Source organism: Apium graveolens, chromosome 11 (assembly GCF_009905375.1).
Source record: "Apium graveolens cultivar Ventura chromosome 11, ASM990537v1, whole genome shotgun sequence".
NCBI classification, from domain to species: domain Eukaryota; kingdom Viridiplantae; phylum Streptophyta; class Magnoliopsida; order Apiales; family Apiaceae; genus Apium; species Apium graveolens.
The window spans coordinates 194,745,969-194,761,922 of record NC_133657.1 but is presented as its reverse complement, the minus strand read 5'-3'; the positions used below and the strand labels follow the sequence as shown (position 1 = coordinate 194,761,922).

General features: G+C 35.2%; 1 protein-coding gene across 1 annotated transcript; it reads left to right on the top strand.

The window, feature by feature from the left end:
- Positions 1–2,796: 2,796 nt before the first annotated feature.
- On the top strand, positions 2,797–3,540 carry LOC141696402 (uncharacterized). The gene has a single exon (XM_074500547.1). It carries the CDS (start codon positions 2,797–2,799, stop codon positions 3,538–3,540), a length of 744 nt encoding a protein of 247 aa, XP_074356648.1.
- The last annotated feature ends 12,414 nt before the right edge of the window (positions 3,541–15,954 follow it).

Sequence of the window (15,954 nt, the reverse complement as noted above, 5' to 3'; positions counted from 1 at the left end):
CTTATAGCCAGATCTCAAAGATGGCCTTCTTCAGATGTTGTCGATTACAGGACTTCCTCCAAGTTTGACACCGTAAGTGCAGAAAGTTGTACGTCTATGGAAAGATTACCAGATATATCTGATTTGACGCAGTTGGAGAGATTGAAACTTAGAGATTGTTATGGTTTGACAGAAATTCCCGGTTTAAAGAAACTCAACTCTCACAAACCATTTCTTTCAGGGATGATTACACTCGAAACTCCAGTGTTATCCAATTCGAATCTTAGACGAAACCTGAAATATTAAAAGAATGGGCGGCGAAGCCCAGCAAGCAACTACCGTATAATAGCTCAATTTTTTTTAAAACACAGTTTAGACAAGCGACGAGTAACAAATATCGCATAGGATTTCACAAATATTCGATAACAAAGATCACACGATATATTTTCGATGAAAAGGATAAAAAAGAATTACACAACATATTCTATAATCTACATCATCACAATTCTTAATAAATCAATAAATCTTAATAAAAAATTCTTATCTTTAATCCCACAGTCCTAAATCACAACTTATGCCACAATTTGCCAGTGACCGACATCTTATATTTTATGCCACACTTTCCAATTGACAGGGTCAAAGTGTATTTTTCCGGTCAAAAGTCGGTCGATTCGGTCAAAAATCGGTCAGTTCGGGTCAAAAATCGACCAGTTCGGTCAAAATGTGAAAATTAATAAAAAATATTTTTTTAAAGAAAAATTAAAATTTAAAATAATAGTTAATATTTAATAATAATATATTGACTTATATTAACTATCACATGCCCCCTAATTTCTAATCTCTTATAATTGAATAAGTTTTTTCAATTAAATTACTAATATATTAACTTATATTTAATTTATATACAGTGAGTACTAATTTTCTAACTACTAAGTAGCGAATATTTATTATTATGCATAAATCAACTATAAAAAAATATGTATGCACCAAAAAATATGTATGCACCACTTAAATATCAAATATGAACTAGTGATATGAGGTATTATTTTTGTAAATCTTATGAAAACTTAATGAAAATTAAATAGAAATTTATTTAGTATTAATTAATTAATTAAATTAATTCCAATTAATGCTCCGAATAATCACCAATTATCCGATTAATTGCTGAAAGATACCTGCACCGAACAATGCCGATTTTTGAATTTTTAAAAACAGGCTACAAGCAACATATCATTAATATTATAATTTATACTACCCTCGTCCCCTCATTTCTTTACGGTTTTTTTTCACATACTTGACACGCATTTTAAGACAACTATAAAGTATATTTCATTAATTTATTTTTAAAATTTTCTTTTTTTTTGTATAAAAGTTTGAACATTATATTTTAATTTAGAAAAAAAAATTAAAAAGATTTATGCAAATACATTTAATAAGAGTATTAAAGTGCGTGCCGAGCCCCTGTCCCCAGTATAAAGAATTGAGGTAGCGACTGCGGGTTCCCTACGATAACAAAAAAAAGAATTGAGGGGGACGAATGGAGTAATATATAACGATAAAAATGATCGTGCATCGCACGGGTTATATACTTGTATATATTAAAGTTATGTTTTACAAAATGAGCACGTTTTAGTTTTGCACTTATTTATTCGAGTATTTTTAATTTTTAATATTATTTTATACGAATTTGAATCTAAATATATAAAACGAGTAATTTGATATATAATCGAGTCGAACCCGATCATATATCAATATTTATATTCGAATTCGAGTAAGAGGGTAACTAGAAAATTTAATCAGAGGTTAGACGGTAACTAAAAAATTGTTACTGTATAAGATAGCAAGCTAATACTGTACTCGGTATAGAATCGACATCCATGAATAGAAGTTGCTGCAACACTTTTTATTCGGGACTTTTCCAGTTAATGTTCGGTAAGTTTGGATTTTGATGGGATGCAATATTACACTTACAAAAGTTTAACACATTACTTAAAGTTTTTTTTGTTAATTTATTGAGTTTAACTGAAACAAATGATGTTGATGTTTGAATCTACAAGGTAGTAAAAATAGATTAGGATTTCTTCATCTCAACAATGTAAAACTCGCCCGAAGTTTTGAACAGAAATTTGAAGATTTGAGGGGCTTTGTTGGGACTCGAAAGTCTTGTCCTTATAAGTGTTTACCTTCTTAATTTCACCCAGAAAAACTTGTTATACTACTGTTTCCTTGTAGCAAAGTAAGAACAATGTGGGAGGGAGATACTTAGAGTATTTTTCTTTCCGAGACTCAGTTTATAATAAATAAATTTTCTTTTGTTTTTTCACTCGTTTCACACGTCTCAGGATTTCAACGATTAAGTAATAATAAGAACCTTGAAACTCTTGCGCACACCATTTTCCAGCTGAGATCCTGCTACTTTAGATATTGTGAAAATTACAAGATTAAGAGAGCTAGATGCTAGCTGTGCTACTATGTTAAGAAAAGTTCCTTGTAGAAAACTGTCAAACATAGTATACATATCTTGTAAATATCTTTGTAAGTTGATAAGCGTAGAATTAGTCTTAGCGTAGAATTAGTTTCCATATTCTATACCTTAAATCTCTCTTTGTATATAGTTAGTTTCCTGTAAAATAGCCCAGGATGAGGCTACTATCCGATGTATATATTTGAAGATTTTGGAAATGAGAAAGGCAAGGAAGATATTCTTTTATGGTATCAGAGCGGGTTTCTCAATCTCTTTCCGCTGAACCCTAGTTGTGATCCCCGCCCCTCTTCCTTTCTTCTTTCTTTTTCTGTCTTTTCTCTTCTTCAACAATAATGTCTCAATCTGAAACTTTTCATCCTGCTCTTGCTGTCTCTAACATCAAGAATCATATTCCTATAATTCTTGAGATGGAAACCGTGCAATACTCAACTTGGGCGGAGTTGTTCAAAGTTCATACACGTTCAAACAAGGTTCTCCATCATATCCTCCCTTCTACTACCAAGGAGAAGACTCCCAGTGCCTCCCCTGTGACCAAGGAACAGCCTGCGACTCAGGAGGTCGAAGATGAAGACATGTGGGCTACTCTTGATGCCACAGTCTTATCGTGGATTTATTCCACAATTTCCAATGATCTTTTACACACCATCATTGAGCCGGATGCTACGGCCATGGAAGCTTGGAACCGTTTGCGTGACATTTTTCAGGACAATAAACATTCTCGTGCGGTGACACTTGAACATGATTTCTCTACCACCAGGATGGAAAATTTTTCCAATGCTTCAGCATACTGTCAACGGCTCAAATCTTTGGCTGATCAACTGAAGAATGTTGGGGCTCCTGTCTCTGAAAGTCGATTGGTACTGCAGCTTGTCTCGGGTCTTACTGCTCCTTACCGTGGTGTGGGTACTATGATCCGACAAAGTAATCCCCTACCTCCTTTCTATCAAGCAAGGTCCATGCTCACCCTGGAGGAATCAGGCTTGGCTAAGGAGGCAACTATGAATTCTGAATCTGTCATGGTTACAGCTGTGAACCACGATGAGAATCCCTCTTTTGTTACGTCTCATTCGGGATAAGGGAAGGGTCAGCAGCCTACCGGTCGCAAACAGTCTTCGCAAGGCCGGAGAAATTCAGGAGGTCGTAATGCTGGCAAGCAAAATAGAGGCGACAACAATGGACGTTCAAACAGGCCTGGCACGCAAGGACATCCAGAGCAACAGATGCCGTATTGGGGTTGGGGACCATCTGCAAATTGGGGTTGGCCTCAATGGGCAGCTCCACCGTGTCCTATGCCTACCCAGGGATGGGCTCGTCCTCCTACTGCCAACAATAGACCTGGTGTGCTTGGTTCACGTCCACAGCATCAGGCGTACCAAGCTGACACTGCGTTTATGTCTCCCTCCGTTCATGGCCAGACAAGTTCGTATGTACCTACAGACATTGAGTCAGCCATGCATACAATGTATCTAAATCAACTGGATTCTACTTGGTATATGGACACTGGCGCAACATCCCATATGACATCATCAAATGGTACTCTTTCACCTTATTTTAATTTGAGTAGTCATAATTCTGGTATTATTGTTGGAAATGGTCATTCAATTCCTATCAGTGGCTATGGTCATACTGTTTTACCTTCTCCGAATACCCATTTATCCTTACAGAATGTTTTACATGCTCCCAACATTATCAAAAATCTGATTTCTGTTAGGAAATTCACTACTGATAATTCTGTTTCGGTTGAATTTGATCCTTATGGTTTTTTTGTGAAGGATTTTCAAACGGGGATACCTCTAATGAGGTGTGATTTCATTCTATCAACAATCAAGCTATTCCATTAGCCTTTGCAGCTATCTCTTCCTCGCTTTGGCATGATCGTTTGGGTCATCCAGGTGCTCCGGTTCTTCAAGCTCTTAGGGTCAATAAAAGCATTGATTGTAATAATTTTTCTACATCTCCAGTTTGTCGTTCTTGTGTGTTTGGGAAACATGTTAAATTGCCATTTGTTTCATCTGTTTCAAGTACCTCTTTACCTTTTGATATTATTCATAGTGATCTTTGGACTTCACCTATTTTGAGTTCTGCAGGGCATAAGTATTATGTTTTATTATTGGATGATTTTTCTAACTTCTTGTGGACTTTTCCTTTGGGTCAAAAATCTGACGTCTATGAGAATTTTGAGATTTTTAAAAATCATGTTGTCACCCAATTTGAACGTAATATTAAAAACATGCACTGTGATAATGGGAGGGAATATGACAATAAATCTTTTTGGGATTTTTGTAAAAAGAGTGGAATGTCTTTTCGTCTGTCGTGTCCTCACACTTCTCCTCAAAATGGGAAGGCCGAACGAAAAATTCGATCTATTAATAATATCATACGTACTCTTCTCACTCATGCATCTATTCCACCTTCTTTTTGGCATCATGCATTACAGATGGCAACATATCTCCTAAATATTCTTCCAAGCAAACTTTTGGATAATAAGTCTCCATTAGAAGTTCTATATCATAGGGTCCCTTCCTACTCTCATCTACGGGTTTTTGGGTGTCTTTGTTATCCTCTTATTCCTTCCACTAAAATCCATAAATTACAAGCGCGATCTACTCCTTGTGTATTTTTGGGTTTTCCACCTAATCATCGGGGTTATAAATGCTATGATTTGTCTTCCCGTCAAATTATCATAAGTCGTCATGTCATATTTGATGAGACCGTATTTCCATTTGCCTCACTACATACTCTTTCATCACATGCATATGAATTTTTAGATGACGTTTTTTCTCCTTATGTGGTGGATCATCTCCACTAGTCTGCTACTCCACCGGCTCTTCATAACACAATTTATACACCACCTACTTCCCCATCACACATCACCCACACTCCTCATACTTCACCCACGGCCCAATCACCTCCAGAAACAGCCATGGCACCCTCACCTGATCCTCCACTTCCTAAACCCAGTATGGTTACTCGTAGTCAGCGTGGTATTTTTAAACCAAACCCAAAATATCATGCACTACACACTCAGATTTCCATGTCATCGTTACCTCGTAACCCAGTTGATGCGCTTCATGATTCAAACTGGAAATTGGCCATGGATGACGAATACCATGCACTTATGAAAAATAAAACGTGGGATTTAGTACCCAGACCTCCTGGTGTGAATGTAATTCGTTCAATGTGGATTTTTGCCCATAAATTTAACTCTAATGGTGGTTTTGAGAGGCATAAAGCCCGCCTTGTTGGTGATGGTAAAACACAACGGATAGGTATCGATTGTGGTGAAACTTTTAGCCCAGTTGTTAAACCGGCTACTATTCGGACAGTTCTCAGTATTTCTCTATCTAAGGCATGGCCTATCCATCAATTAGATGTCAAGAACGCCTTTCTTCATGGCGAGCTTCAAGAAACTGTGTACATGCATCAACCACTGGGGTATAGAGATCGTACCCATCCAGATTATGTTTGCCTCTTGCGTAAGTCAATATATGGGCTTAAACAAGCTTCCCGAACTTGGAATAAGCGTTTTGGTGATTATGTTTTATCTCTCGGTTTTACTCAGAGTCGTTGTGACAACTCTTTATTCATTTACAAACAGGGGGCAGATATGGCGTATATTTTAATATATGTTGACGACATTATTCTGACAGCTTCTTCACATGCTCTACGGCGTTCTATTATGGGTCTTCTTAATTCTGAATTTGCAATGAAAGATCTTGGACCATTGAATTATTTTTTGGGTATTGCAGTCACTAGATATAAGGGTGGAATGTTCCTATCTCAATGCAGCTATGCCCGTGAAATAATTGAACGTGCCGGAATGACATCTTGTAAACCCTCAGCCACTCCAGTTGATACCAAATTAAAGGTTAGTGCAACATCAGGTACTCCTGTTGATGATCCTACTCTATATCGCAGTCTTGCAGGGGCTCTCCAGTATCTTACTATCACAAGGCCGAATATTTCTTATGCTGTGCAACAAATTTGTCTTCATATGCATGATCCGAGGACGGACCATATGTCTGCTCTCAAACGGATTATTCGGTATGTCCAAGGTACTATAGACCAGGGCTTACATTTGTACTCATCGTCTATTTCTTCGTTGGTTTCGTACACTGATGCAGATTGGGGTGGGTGCCCTGATACACGGAGATCTACATCTGGTTATTGTGTGTTTTTAGGGGACAACTTAGTCTCTTGGTCCTCAAAACGACAGCCCACATTGTCTTTATCTAGTGCCGAGGCCGAGTATCGTGGGGTGGCCAAGGCAGTGTCAGAAACATGCTGGTTAAGAAACCTTCTACTCGAGTTGCATTGTCCATTACAAAAAGCTACGTTGGTCTATTGTGACAATGTAAGTGCCATTTATTTGGCGGGTAATCCAGTTCAACATCAACGTACGAAACACATAGAGATGGATATCCATTTTGTTAGAGAGAAGGTTGCAAGGGGACAGGTTCGCGTTTTACATGTTCCATCACGGTATCAAATAGCCGATATTTTCACAAAGGGGTTGCCTCGAGTACTATTTGAAGAATTTCGGGACAGCCTCAGCATTGGTAAACCTCCCGTTTCGACAGCGGGGGAGTGTTAAACATAGTATACATATCTTGTAAATATCTTTGTAAGTTGATAAGCGTAGAATTAGTCTTAGCGTAGAATTAGTTTCCATATTCTATGCCTTAAATCTCTCTTTGTATATAGTTAGTTTCCTGTAAAATAGCCCAGGATGAGGCTACTATCCGATGTATATATTTGAAGATTTTGGAAATGAGAAAGGCAAGGAAGATATTCTTTTAAAAACCAAGCAAGATTGCTTCATCTCCGCTAGTAACTAGTGCTTAAAGCCAGATCTCAAAGATGGCCTTCTTCAGATGTTGTCGATTGCAGGACTTCCTCCAAATTTGAAACCGTAAGTGCAGACAGTTATACGTCTATGGAAAGATTACCAGATATATCTGATTTGACGCAGTTGGAGATATTGAAACTTAGAGATTGTTATGGTTTGACAGAAATTTCGGCTTAAAGAAACTCAACTCTCACACACCATTTCTTTCAGGTATGATTACACTCAAACGCTTGTGATTATAATCTTCTAGCAAGTCAATGGCCATCAAAATCTTAATTAACCAGTAAAGAATTTAATGAGTTACAATTGTTCAATTATACAAAAATAAATTACATAAAATTCGTTCATAACTTAATGGCAAGCTTCAACTCTTCCCGTCAAAATTAGCATTCATTCCTCGACTGAGGGAATTGAGCTTTAGCATAAATTAGTACAATATGGAATATTGGAATGAACCTAAATTATGATTATTTACCCAGAAAATAAAACAGATTAACAAGGCACAAGAACTAGATTACCTTACTACATTCAACACATATCGGTCAGAAATCAGAATATTTACCAAATGAACAATGTTTTTTTCTATATGCAATACTATACAAGGCTTCCGAACGTCACCTTCATTCCCTACTCCATCTTTACCAGGAGCTAGTTAAACTTTCAAGTCGGTTATTCAACGACTACAAAGTGAAAAATTAGTTAGTTTGAGATGAGATCAGTTGCTCATCCTCAGTTCCTCACCCATGTTAAGTATGAGCACATAAAGTTGATGGCACTGTTAAAATATGTAGTTAAAAAATCGAAGTTAAGTGTAACTCTAAAATTTCACCCGTATTGTTGTAGTTGTGCATGCACCTAATTATTTACTTATATAAATCTGACATGTTAACTTACTAATACGATTATTTTAAATTAAACTGACGCATTTTAAATTAAACTGACGCTTGGATGTTCAGCAACAAATAAAAATTGAAGGAAAATAAAATTTACAGAGAGTATAAGTTAATTTTTGTCGGTTGAGATTTTATTACATAAAATTTTAAAAATAGTTGTGTAATTTTTCGGTGAGTAACAATATTTAGGACCTAAACATGGTTTACTTATTAGTATAGATAGTTGATAATCCGTGCGACACACGAGCCCAAGACTAAAAATATCGAATTAATATTTGTAGAGAATTATTCATCATCCATGCGAAACATGAATTAAAATTAATATATTAATATCAATATTAAATTGGTACCTGCAAAAAATAGTTATGTGGTTAAAAAAAATTGAACTAGTTATGAAATTTTCCACTATAATTCTAGTTTTGCATTGTTATACTTGATATAAAAATCTAACATATTAGTTTTATTTTTGTGAAATGAATTGTATCTTTATCTTATGAACCAAATATATGTTCTTTAGATAATTTAATATTAATTAATATAATTTGATAATTATCTTATAATTAGCATTTTCAATATAGTTTTTTTAATATTAATTAATTATCGATAAAAATTAATTTACAAATTAAAAGTAAATAGATGTTATTAAACTTAATTTAATATTACTTAATATAATCTAAATACATCAATAAATTTAATACTGTTAACATATATTTTTTTATTTAAAGTAAATAAACGTTGTGATGGACAATAACAAATACAATCGTTAAATCAATAATTTTCAGTTTAAAAGTTAATTAATGTTACCAAAGTCATTTGCTATTAATTAATTATTTTTAAATTAATAATATGGAAAATAAAGTTTACAGAAAATATTAGTCAATTCGTGTTAATAGTTTACTTTATAGTTAGTAGTTTTTCAAAATAAAAGAAAATATATGTTATTTTACTTAATTCAACGTAACTTAATAAATTTTTAATATAATTTATAAATAAATAAAATTTACAGAGAATATAAGTCAATTCGTGTTAATAATTTACTTAATTTACTTGTTAGGTCACACAACACTGTGAAAGAGGGTTGAATATAGTGTAGAATACAATCAAATCGATTTCGAACACAAGTAACAGAAAACAGATGTATTCGATATAATGAACTCTGTTACAATGGAACTGTTCTCTCTCAGTGATGAACAAATATCACGAGAGCTGCTAGGTTACAATGTATAATCTTCTCGATAATGATAACACATATAGTGTAAACCTATGTCTGTGTTTATATAGTACACAATTACAAGATAAATTCTAATTGATATGGAATATAATTCTGTCTCCTAAAATATATCAATCAGATATCTTATACAATTCCTTTAGTTCTCTAACTCTTTCCATGCATATCTTCCATTGTTTTAGTCTCGATCTTCTACTGCAAATCAGCTTCCTTCCTTAATTGTAAGTCACCCCGTACTTAAGTTCTGATATGACCTTAAATCCTGATATCCTTAAGTCCTGACTTCCAGTAAGTCCTGATTTCAGTAAGTCGTGATATTTCCTGTTTGTTAAGATCTGAAAACTAAACATGAAACATATTAGACATGACATCTCAAATATATCTAACAATCACCCCCAACTTGTAAATTATGCAAAAATATACAAGTTAATAGATTTGATGATGTCAAAAACATTTAAGCTCAAATGCATTGAGAGTTTAAAAAAACTATTAACTACAACTTACAGAACATCCAGCTTTACCAACATCACTGGATCAATCTGAATCCATAATGATTCTTAACAAAATCTTTTACCAGCTTTTCTCAGAACTTCAACTAACTGTGCTTTGACCTGCATCGGTTCTTTATCTTTACTGTCACCAATTTGATAAATGACTGTTCAGAGAGCTTGAATTGATGTTCTTTCGAGTCCATCACCAAGTCTGATAACTTTAGGATGTGAAGAGTTTTCATTATAACATAAGCATCTTCCTTTCAGAATAACTTTTACCTTAGCAGAATTCTTCAGCATAGGAATTTCTCTTTCATCATCTTCAGTAATCATTGGACTGTAATGAGATGTCTTTATACCAGAGATTCTGAATAGATCTCTTATGGCCTTCAAAATGTATTCTGACCATCATCTTGTAACATCAGATTTTACTTCCAAAAGATAGTGAATATGTTGAAGCTCTCTGACAGACTTCTTTAGTACATCAGTATCAGCTAGTCTGTAAGTCATTCCATTATTGAGAAATAAAATCAATTTCTCTTTCATATCATACTTATCATAAGCATCTATCACAATTTGAGCAGACAACACCTTGTCAAGGTGCTTTTGTTTGATTTGTTCATATGGTTTGTCTGTCAACATGAAAGGATCTCTTAGAGTAACCTCTACTCCTGTTTGTATCTTTTCTTCATCAGAACCTAATCCAGCTCTATCTCTAGGTTGCTTGGCTCTCAACCCAAATGTAGCAAGTTGATTAATCATAAGATTGGACTTTGGTTCAACTGGAGCAAATTTCTTCCATAACAGCTTCTTATCAGCAATTGTCAATTCATTCAAATCAACTTGAGCATTGTCAGCAGTTGATGTCTTGATAGCTTGATCAGAATTTGCTATTTTTTCTATAGCTTGCTGTCCTTTATTCTGAACAACTTGAGCAGTGTCAGAGGTTGTTTTAGAATCTTCATTTATCTTTCTTCTTTGCAGAATTTGAACAGTTTCATCTTCAACAAGATTATCATCAATAATTTGAACCATTTTGCACACTGGTTTCATCAGAATTTGAGAAGTTTTCAAGTCCAGTGGCTTGATTGGTTCATCAACTTTTTTTTCCCTTTGTCTTTGGGATCAATCTCAGTCTGTGATCTAGTCTTGGACTTTGAAGTCTCAGAATTTGACTTTTCCATGATCACAATGCCTTTTTCCTTAGGCCTTGGAGGTTTCTTTGCATCAGAAGCTTTAGACTTTAGATTTGTCTTCTCAGTTACAAATCTAGCTTCTTCCTCCTTGAGATTTTCCAAATCCATTCCTGGATTGTGCTTCATGAATAATCTTCTAGCAATTTCTTCATCAAAAGTTTGAATCTTAGGATCTTTGTAATAGACAGTAGTCTGCTTCCCCTTGTACTTCAGAGTTTGCATGAACTTCTATGAGTCTTGACTTCCACCTTGAATCAGAATATCAGGCTTTGTCATCAAACTTTGCTTATCAGAACTTGACTTCACACTCTTAGTATTCACAACATCAGAACTTGACTTGTTCTGTGTAGAAGATTTTCCTTGAACTTTTCTTTGACCTCTGCTCTTTTCAGAGTTTCCCTGGTCATCACCTTTATCATCCTTTTTCTTCAGTTCTTGAGTAGGTGAACATTTGGACTTAACTACCTTCTCCCCCTTTTTGGCATCATCGGGAAGTAAGAGAGAAAGAAGAAGTTCAACTGAAGATTGAATTTCATCCAATTGAGCTTTCTGAGAAGCTTAATTAACTAGAACCTCAACAATATGGGCCTGTTGCTTCTCTTGAGTTTTCTCAATGGCTTCAATTTTTTCAGGAATAGGTCTGATATACCTCTATTTGTCAAGCTTGAGCACCTGATCGAGCTTATCAGCTTGTTCTCTGAGTGTATCAACCTTTTCATGAGTAGCAGTATGTAGACCGTGAAGATGTTTTGTAGACAGAGTTGTGATCTTGAGTTGTGTCCTGAAATCAGCATTTGTGAGCAACTCATCAGCTTTTGCAATATGCTCTGTCAGAACTTTAGAACATGGAATAAAATATGATTCATTCCACTTCTTGGTCCACTCAACACTTCTGTGAGTATCCTCCCAAGGAATAGGTGCTTCTTTTTCAACAAATTTCTTCACCAATTCTTCCTTGCCCAGAGTAGGTACTGGAGTTTCAACAGAAACACTGTCATCAGAACTTGAAGAAGACTCATTCTGTTCTGATAGCTCAACAGTGTGTGAAGCAACTGGAGATTCAGGAATTACATCATCTAAATTCTGATCAACATAATTTATCTCCAGAGCTGGTGTCTTTGATGTAGATGGAGCTTCCAGATAAAGGACTTGAGGTATATTTAAATGGTGAATATCTATCTGAGAGTTGTCAGTTTGTTCTTTAGCATCATCTGTAGCTTTTATTGGAGAGTCAGGAGGTGTAATCACTGTATCAGTAGCAGTGTCTGTGGCTTGAGCAAGAGAAATCAGAGCTTCAATAATGATTGGTTCTTGTGAGATCAGAGATTCCTGATCCCCTTCCTCTGCTTGTTCATTATCTTCTGATGAAGATGTAGCCAAATACCTCCTAGCCTTCATTTTCTTCAATCTCCTTGCCAAAGAAGGAGTTGCTATTGGAGCATCAGAATTTACAAATTTCCTTGTCAAAGTATCAGAACTTTGAGCTGCTGTTTCTTTCTGAGAAGTAACATTCTCAGCTTCATTTGTCACAGGTTCTGATGCATGAACCGGTGCTTCACCTTCACTATCAGATTCATCCCTGAGAATCATCCTTCTTTTCTTTTGTGGAGGTTGAGGGACAGACTTTTCCCTCTTAGGCCTGGAGGATGAAGGTCTGATAGTATGTGCTGATGATTCAGGTTGAGATGATAGAGTTGATGATTTGACAGATGTCCTGATGGTAGATTTAGGTTGTGGTGCAGAAGTTTGAGGTGTTTGGGTAGTGGTGGTAGGTGCTGATGGTTGAGGTTCAGATGGTTGGACATCAGGATATAGTTCAGTGTATTTGACTGGATCATAGTTTATCAAGGCTTGTTTGACAGATAAAGGAATTTGGAGGGGTCTTAACACAGCCTTCTTATTATCAGTAGATAATAAGTCATTAAAAGCTCTTTTTGTTAGTCTAAAAGATGGAATTAATTCACTAGCAGATTAGGGTTTATCATTACAACAAAAACTATAAACAAGCTGACAGAATCTAGAAAAATAAACAGTATTTCTATCTTCTGTCATCCTATCCCCAATAAAGCCTAAAACATCACTTGCATAATCAAAATCAGTTTGATTAATGAGAGCATACCCGATTTGTTGACTGAGTATGGGAATTGCATCAAAATTGGAACATTTGTTGGCGAAAGCCTTTGTGATACAGTCAAAGAAGAAACTCCATTCCCTCCTTATGTAAGGTCTCTTCAATTGACCCAGCTTTGCCAATGTCTTTTCATATGCCAGACTGGCCATCATATTTTGAAGAACCGGCTCTTCAACAGTTGAATAAACGCAGTTCTCAGGCAGCTGCAGTGCTTGACGTACTGTAGCCAAAGTTACGACATGCTCATCCTCCCCTGCTGTAAAGATTATACTGGGGATCCTTGAGCACCTCCAGCATCATAGATTCTACTTCTCCAAAACTCCAGTACTTGGATTCCAGAGACTGCGTCAGGTTGGGTCAAAGCATACCCAATATCAGAACTAGCAAGAAAGTCCTGAATAAAGTGAAGTTCTGATGGAGCTTCAGCTTTGCTAAGAATAGACGTATAGTTGTTGGGTACAAACTTAGCTTCATTGAAAATCAAGTCCTTTGGTGCCCATCTCTGTAAGAAATTAAGTTGATAAAGAAAGTGTTTGCAAGGTGTTTGATAAAAGTCCTGTAAGAAAACGCTTCAGAGAATATTAGAGAGAGAAATAATAAGAGAGGTTAAGAATAGAAAAGTAAATAAAAGATTAGAAAATCTTTTAACTCCCATATATATACTTTCTCCACTCAACAGTTATATTTTTGAAGCATGGGATACACTTTACACCTGGCAACATGTGAACAATCAGTAAACGGTTAAAGCAGGAGTTAATGGGCACGTAAAATAAGCAATAATTATCGTGCACATGTAGTTTTTCAGGACCAACACGTTAACCACTAACCTATAATGATTATGACTATTTTTATTTTACCCAAATATATTCTGATTTAAATATGACTGTTTCAAATTTAACTACAAATAAGTCAAGTAAAGAAAAATGCCACGTAAGCATCAAGGATTCCATCAGGATTTAATATCAGAACTTAACTTATATCAGATTTTAACAGTCATCAGAACATGGCTTCTGTACTCAAAAAGTAAATGTTTGTATCTGTGATTCTTCATACAAATTCTGGCTTGTTTTCTTCAGAATTTAATCATCAGAACTTCCATCAGAACTTGTCCTCAGAATTATGCAAATGACACTTAACTGTTTATCTAAAACAACTTGATCACCACAGTAATTTTCATCATTCATATGGAGTGAAAGTGTGTGCATTTAGCAGAATATCAGATGCAGATTAAAGTCTGATCAACTTCAGTACATCTTAGAAATAAGGCATAACTGAGAAAAGTGCTTAAAATCTGTCATTAATAATGAAGTCTACTATAGAACAAATTTATGCAAGAGTCCACCTCAACTGTTTGTGCTCATTTTATGCATCTTTTGAAATTCCTTTTTATAGTGGCTTCTCAATGTGAGTCACGACTGCTTATCAGAATTTATGCTGTTGTCAAAGTATTTATCCAGTAATCAGAGAATATGAAAAGTCACCAAGAAATTTTTTTGCTTTTCTAATGCATATTACTTAATACCAGCAATGCACTTGGGTCTTACCTTTCACATATATTACTCTAGATCTCAAAGGAGTACCTGACATTTCTTTTCTTTTCTTTTCTTTTCTTTTCTTCAGATAAGTGAGGCTTATCAGGCATGTGGTTCATCCTTAAGATTTACTGACATCAGAATTTGACAGATGAGAAGCAAGAATCTAGTTTGTGACTTAGTAATAAGATACACAAAGTAAACTTGACTAAGCTCTAAATCAGAATTTGCTTGTGTTAATGAGTTTCCACATGAACAACTAATTCAAACATGGGATTTCTAGCATGTTAAAGACTACTAGGTCAGTATCTAGCACATGTATCCTCATTGGATTGAATAGTCACAAAACATCCAAATCACTATCAGAGTTTAAAAAGTCACATCAGATAACAATCAATATTTAATATATTAACAATTTAAGCACAGATCACATAAAGATAATACAATCTGTAAACACTGATCATAAAGTCTGATGCATGAGAACAAAAACTAAGCAGATTCTGAGAAAGAACCTGAAACCATTCCAAGTTCATTTACCAATCTTATAAAAGTAGCTTCACATAGTGGTTTTGTGAAGATATCTGCTAGCTGTTGATCTGTTGGAACAAAATGCAATTCCACTGTACCTTCATCCACATGTTCCCTTATGAAATGGTACCTAATGCTGATGTGCTTTGTCATTGAGTGTTGAACTGAATTACCTGTCATAGCAATAGCACTTTAATTATCACAGTAAATAGGGATTTTAGAAAATTCTAACCCATAATCCAGTAACTGATTCTTCATCCAAAGAATATGTGCACAATAACTTCCTGTAGCAATATATTCTGCTTCTGCAGTTGATGTGGAAATTGGTAGCATACATGATATCCGGTCTACTTGCAGTTAAATAGAGTAAAGAGCCAATCATACCTCTGTAGTTAGTAATATCTACTGATTTACCAGTATCCTGATCTAACTTGGTTGCAGTGGCCATGAGAGTTGAAGTAGTAGAACTGTCTTACATTCCAAATTTCTTGAGTAGATTTCTGATGTACTTAGATTGACTGATGAAAGTACCATCTTCAGTTTGTTTGACTTGAAGTCCCAGAAAATAACTCAACTCTCCCATTATACTTATTTGATATCTTGACTGCATTAGCTTGGAAAATCTTTAACAAAGCTTTGTAT